Below are 6,413 nucleotides of genomic sequence, written 5' to 3' on the forward strand. Positions count from 1 at the left end.
GGCGGCGCAGCCTGCACCCCGCCAGGCGCTGGGCTCCCCACTCACGGTGCTGCCAGGCGCCCGGCACAAGCAGCACAAAATGCAGATGCGCAACAGCACAGGTCCCCTCCCTGCCCACCCCACGGCCTCAAGGGGCCAAGGCAATGCTGTGGAGCAGCACTGGGCTCTGCCAGGGACCCCACGGGACTGGTGCCACTGGGAATGCAGGGGATGCAGCCCAGGCTGAAGTGGCACTAGGAAGCACAACCCACATGCAGGGCATGGCTGTCTGCCTGGGGCAGCCCCCAGTGCTCTGCAAGGAGCCCCCAGAGCATCTCCAGAAAGGTGCAAGGCACCTGGCCCAAGCCGCTGCTCTGCCTGCCCGGGATGCCCGAGCTCCAGAGCTGGAGATGAGCAGAGAAGCAAGCAAAGCTGGGGGATTGCTGCAGCTGCCCCAGCCCAGGGCGATAGCTGGTGAAGCAGTTTTGCCCCCCTCCCACGGCCACCCCGGTGCCCCAGGCCACGGTACCTGTCTGTGCTCTTCTCCATGACATGGCTAACGGTAGGTGATGCCGTGATCCTGGCTTGCACCTTCTGCTGAACTGAAACAAAAGAGACTTCACTCTCCGGGTCCTGCTCCCCGGTCCCAGGCTGGCGATCACCGGCTGGCATCTTCCCCTCCGGCCTCTGCCCCTCCTCCTGCTCTAGAAGGTCAATCAGGCCATTCATGGCATCTGAGTCCACTGTGTCATCCTCAACCAGGTCCATAGAGCCCATGTGGTCTGGGCCATGCGTGTCTGCTAGAAGCTGCCCTGGGAACCGGCCTTCGCTTGTGGCGTCTGAGTCCTCGGCCTTGCTGCACTCCAGAGAGGAGTCCTCAGCAGTCACCAGCGAGGGAGTGAGCCCCGAGGACCACACCTGCATGTCGGACATCTCCATCAGGGCATCCTGCTCGGTGGCAGCCATGGGGATAGCATCCATGATGGCCACCTCATTCCAGTACTGGTCGGCACGCAGCGGGGATGGCAGCGTGTAATGCAGGGAGGCGGGGGACAGCAGCTCGTCCTGCAGCGAAGCGTAACCTATATGGGCAGACAGAGGCGACATCTCCAGCAGCCATCTCACGCACGCACAAGCACAGTGGGGCAAGAAGGGAAACAGCCTCCAGGAGGGTGCCTGCCCCAGGCACAGGCCATGCCACAGACCCCAGGGGCTGGGCTGTGCCCACGGCAGCTGCTGCCTTGGCCTGGTCCCTGCAGGTGCTGCTATGCGCCCCTGCCAGGCCTGGCGCAGGCCCGAGGGTTGCCCGCTCCCTGCAGGGAAGCCTGGCCTGGGGTCCACACCATGCCCCATCTACTCTGCAGGACACAGTGCCCTCTGTGCTGCCCTGCTCCACCAGTCCCAGGTCCCTGCCCACAGCCCCCATCCAGCTCCAGATGGCTGACAGCCTGCAGTTCAGGTGGCCGAGTCTGGCAGGCACTGGTTTCCAAAGCCGGCCCCTCTCTGCAGCACAGAGGAGCAGGCTGGACGTGGCACCGTGAGCAGGGAAGGATGGCCCTGGTACATGCCATGCAACCCCGAGGGCCTGCGGTGTCTCTAGGGCTACAAGCAGTTGTCAGGTCCTCACCACCCAGGGCCCCCTGCACAGCCCAGGCACACCAATATGGACTCAGCCAAGCTGGGCACTCCTACTCATGCAGGTGGCTTTGCTCAGCCTTTTTCAACTCGGAGCCATTAGACCCCTTCTCCACACCCAGAGATCAGCAGAGAACCTGCTCTGCTCCCCAGGCAGTCGGGAGTTGCAAGCCACAGCCAAGGCACAGGGACAGCCGGGACACCCAGCACAGAGCAGGCACGTCTCCCCTCTGCGGGTGCCTGGCAGGGGGCAAGCAGTGCAGGGCCAGCGAGGGCAGGAGCGCAGGGCAGCACAGGAGAAGGGCTGGGGTGGCCGCTGCAAGCATGGCAGCCACAAGAGGGGCAGACCCTGGTGACATGCATCGCTGGAGCAGGACGCAGCTCCTGGAGGGTTCAGCTGAGGTAGAGACAGTGGAGACAGGCAGTGGAGGAAGATGAGAGAAGGAGAGGCCAGGATGAGCTCAGAGAGAGGTGACAAGAGGTGACCCACAGGAGTGCCCGCACCTGATGGCGCTGGGTGGCATGTTTGAGAGAGCAGAACAAGGGGAGAGACAGAGAGGGAGAGAGCAATGAGCCGGTGCTGCAGGAGCAGTGCCACAGCGCAGGGCTGCAGCACACAAAGCCCTGTCCCACACCAGCTCCCCGATGGCATGGGCTGCAGCTGGCCCTGGCTGCGTCCCCCTCCCAGGCACGCTCTGCCTGGGACCCAGCCTGGGCACCAGGGCGCTGGGAGCTCCCCAGCCCTGCTCAGCTCACACAGCCAGAGGCAGCTCTCCCTGGCACCCTAGGATAAGCAACGAGTGTTCGCCTCACCAGAGAGCTTCTGAGAAGGCAGCATGGCAGGGCCAAGCTTCCTGCAGCAGCCCCAGGGAGGCGGCTGTGTCTGTCGGCAACGCCTCGTGCCCCCCAGCACTGGTCAGGCAAGGCATCAGCCTTGGTCTATCAGCACAGACCAGGGCCCTCCTGCAGCCCCTGCCAGAAGCCAGGACTCACCATTCATCTGGGACGGCGAGAGTGAGTAGTCTCTGCCCTTCAGGCTGCGGCTCTGCCGGCCGGAGCCCTCCAGCGTGCTGACAATCTCGCTGCGGTCGATGTTCCTCAGTGCTGTGTACAGGCTCTCCACTGCAGGGGGAAGCAATTGTCAGTGAAACAGTGGCTTGGAGAACACAGCCGTGCCCAGACACAGCACCGCAGATACTCACTCTTGACGCTCTTGCCCTCACGGCTGACCCAGAGGTTAAGCAAAGCCATGCTCTGCTCCAGCAGGGAGTTGGGGTTCTCCACACGTATCCTGTTGATGTCGTCCACCCCAAACTGCAGCTCACGCGCCAGCTCTGGGGAGACACCGCACCTCAGCCTCGCACCCCTCAGCACCACCGCCAGCTCCCCACAGCCAAAAAGGCTGGGAATGTTGCAAGGGGCTCCCAGATCACAGACAACTGAGCACGGCAGAGCACGCAGGCGCTGGGACAGGGCAGGGGTTGAAGCCCACGTGTGACCAGCGCAGCAGTGTCCCACGCTAAGGAGAAGTGTGGGTAGGGGGGTGTGTGGCTGTGACAGCGCTGGGCCTCCAGCAGCAACGCGCACAGCTCAGAGCAAAACCTCAGCCTGGCATCGGGGTGTGCGTGTGAACGCACGCGCGGCTGCAAAAAACTCAATTTCCGTGCCAGTTTAGCAGAAATGCTGGGAGGCAAGGCCACCGTGCCAGAGGAGACTGCATGCACCCCAAATGCAAATCCATGCCACCCCACAGCACATTTCCAGCCTTCTTCTCTGTGCACCCCCAGAGCCATCGAGTACGGACTCACCGGCCCAGCTGAGGCCCAGCTGCTCTGCTATGTCCACCATCTTCTGGTCTGCCTTGTCTGTGCTGCTCAGAGACCCTAGGGGAGAACAGAGTCACTGCTTCAGCAGGGCCCTGCAGTGTGGTGGGGAAAGAGGGGCTGGCTGCAAGGGTCTCACAGCCCCATAGGCACGGCACTGCCCTGCAGGACCAAGGAAATCCTCAGGGAAAGGGAAGCTGCCACAAGTGCGGCTACAGCAGGGCCAGCCCAGCCTTTCCTCTGGCTTTGGCACCCTGTGCGCGGGTGGCGAGGGCTCAAGCAGTCAAACAGGCTGCCTACCGAAACTGGTCTCACTTAGGATGCTGTATCGCTCCCGCAGAGACAACGGCGTCAGTGTCCTCCTCCGCTCCTCACTCCCGCTTCCCTGTGAGAGTGCGGACAAACCATGGGGTCACCAGCTTGAAAAGTGGGCAGCGGCTCTGCCCTGGCCCCCCGGCTTCGCCCACAGCCACAGAGCCGCATGGTGTGGCCACTCAGAGGGGCTGAGAAAGAGCAGCTGATGGCGAGGACTGCCTCCTGCACCCCACTGCGCCATCATCCGGAGGTGCTGGAGGCCCAGCACTGACCTTGGTGCAGGGCGGGATGCTGATGTTCAGGTGGCAGAGCACGTGCTGGAGGTCCTCGTACTTCATGGCCTTGCGCAAGAAGGACAGGGAGCCGCTGGCTTCCCGGCTGCTGTCCCGAACCTGAGCACGAGAGCCCGGTGAGGTGGCCTGGTACGGGGCAGGCGCGGGGGCCCCGGCTGCAGCCCAGCCCGGCACCCTGCCACTACCTTGATGGGGATGGCGAGACGGTTCTCCCGAAAGGACTGGAAGAGGAAGGTGCGGGGATGAGTGGCCTTCTTGACAGGCACCAGGTTCCCCGAGAGCTCGACGTGCAATGGCATCCCCTCCACCACCTGGCAGGGAGCAGAAAACTGGCTCAGCCCTGTGCAGAGTCGCTTCCCCTGCCCTGGCCAGGGCAGGTAACCCCAACTCTCCTCCCAGGGCCAGGGCAGGCCCCTCCCCTGGCATCAGTTCCCCCTGGCTTGGGCAGCCCTCTCCCTGCTGCCCCCCACAGATGCTGCTGGGGACAAACCTCGATGTCCCTGCTGCGGGCCACCTCTGTGAAGTTTTCGTGCTGCTCTAAAGTCTTGTCAACCTTGTCGTCAGTCATGCAGTAGCAGCGCAGCCGGCCTTCCCGTGCATCATTCATCTTGGCAAACACCACAAATTTGGCCATGTAGGGCACGGCTGTCAGCTCCTTGTACAGCATTGTGGCAAAGTGCACGGCCTCGGCTGTGCGCGGGCAGTCGGCCAGCCAGAACCTGCGGGAGGGCTGGGTCGGGGCGCTGCTGGGCAGTTGCCTGGTGGCACCAGGAGAGCTGCCCCCCACAGCAAACTGCGTCGCAGAGGCTGCCCCAAGAGCTCTGGGCACAGGAGTGGCCCCATCCATGATGAGGACCCACCCAAGTGGACCCTTCCCTCTGCACTCCCAGTTGTCGTTGTTTCCTGACTGCACTGAGGCAGCGCGGGGGTCTCAAGGCTGGAGGCACCTGCCCTGCCCAAGCAGCAGCAGACATCCCCACGGAGCATATGCTCACCCAGGACTCACCTGGCAGAAACATTGGTGGTAAAGTTAGCACACTCATTTTCATAGATCAGCTTCGTGGTGCCTGTAATATCTTCCCACTGGGCTTGGGCTGTCCCTCCTGCAGCAGAAAGTGATGGTGAGCACACTGCCCTTCCATAAGCCTGGGGTCTGCATCCCCCAGGCATCTGCTCTCTTTACTGCCATGACCTGTCCTCCTCCCTCCCAGGAGCTGCATCCCACCGTGGCGGCCCAGCCCATCCCCACCAGCGAGCACGCTCGCCTGCGGCAGACGATCACACTGCAGAGCAGGCGCAGGCTGGTGGTGTCACCCTCGCCACTGTCTCGGGGATTGTCCTTCCAGGACGGCGGCAGTGGGATGCGGAGCCCGATGGGGCGGTGGAACTTCCTCCGGCGCGGCTCCACAGTGACGATGGGGCTGAAGGTGGCCTGGTTCCCCAGCAGCTTGGTCACCAGCTCGTCAGGCACGGGCTGCGCCTGTGGGCAGCATGAGCACGGGCATCAGGGACAGCTTCCCCCATGCTGGGGCACAGCTGGGCCCCGGGCCAGGCTCTTGGGGCTCACCTGCAGGGCCAGTCGCACTTTCTTGGTGACAGCGGTGTCTGGGAAAGTAGCTTGAACCATGGGCACCAGTGTGCTTTTCAAACACCCTCCTTCGGGGCCGATCTGGTCGCAGTCCTGGCAAACCCGAGACATGACGACGAAGTAGAGAGGGAAGTCGGTGGTGATGATGCGGCAGACCCTCTTCTTCTCCAGCTCCTCCTGGCTCTCCAGCTCTGCGAGGGCGGCACAGCCATTAGTGTGCACACACATAGCCCACAGCTGTCCCCCACCGCCCCTCCGAGCTGCACCACTGCGCCACACCGAGCCCACCCCGCCTGGCATGCTCACCCTCATCCATGCCGTTGAGCAGCTGGTCCATGTAGCTCTCCTCGTAGCGGTTGCGGTGCTCCTTCCAGACAGAGCCGTTCTCGCTGCGCAACACCACCAGCTCGCGGTCTCCGCGCCCATACGAGGCGAAGTGTGGGATCTCCACAATGACGGGGCTGCAGACAGCAGAGGAAGGGTGCTTGCACCCAACACTGCTGCCGGGGTGCTGGGCAGAGCACCTGCCCACCCTGTGCAGCCACCGGAGGAGGAGGAGGGCAGCATTGCTCACACCCCTCTCTCTGGGAATCGGGGCTCTGTGCCAGGCAGGACCATGCTGGTTGGGGCTTCTACCACAGCACAGCCACTGCTCCGCTGTGCGGGGATGACCCAGCCCAGAAGCACGCTGTGCCAGGACCTCCCCTGCACCCGGACACAGAGAGGGGCAAAGGCCTTGTCCCAGCTGGCACAGACTCCAGAGGAGCCCAGATCCATCCC

General features: G+C 63.6%; 1 protein-coding gene across 1 annotated transcript in view; it reads right to left on the reverse strand.

Annotated features, from left to right (window-relative positions):
- Positions 1-6,413, reverse strand: part of ANK1 (ankyrin 1, erythrocytic) — a gene marked incomplete at its 5' end in the record, with an annotated part of 15,393 nt that overhangs the window by 2,589 nt on the left and 6,391 nt on the right. The window contains 12 exon segments of the mRNA XM_010186682.1: positions 480-1,061; positions 2,608-2,736; positions 2,817-2,948; positions 3,423-3,497; positions 3,738-3,822; positions 4,025-4,144; positions 4,231-4,356; positions 4,536-4,764; positions 5,052-5,150; positions 5,323-5,525; positions 5,613-5,824; positions 5,940-6,094. Coding sequence (XP_010184984.1) covers positions 480-1,061; positions 2,608-2,736; positions 2,817-2,948; positions 3,423-3,497; positions 3,738-3,822; positions 4,025-4,144; positions 4,231-4,356; positions 4,536-4,764; positions 5,052-5,150; positions 5,323-5,525; positions 5,613-5,824; positions 5,940-6,094 — 2,147 coding nt within the window.

The sequence above is a fragment of the Mesitornis unicolor genome, unplaced genomic scaffold (genome assembly GCF_000695765.1).
Source record: "Mesitornis unicolor isolate BGI_N332 unplaced genomic scaffold, ASM69576v1 scaffold30800, whole genome shotgun sequence".
In the NCBI taxonomy this organism is placed as follows: domain Eukaryota; kingdom Metazoa; phylum Chordata; class Aves; order Mesitornithiformes; family Mesitornithidae; genus Mesitornis; species Mesitornis unicolor.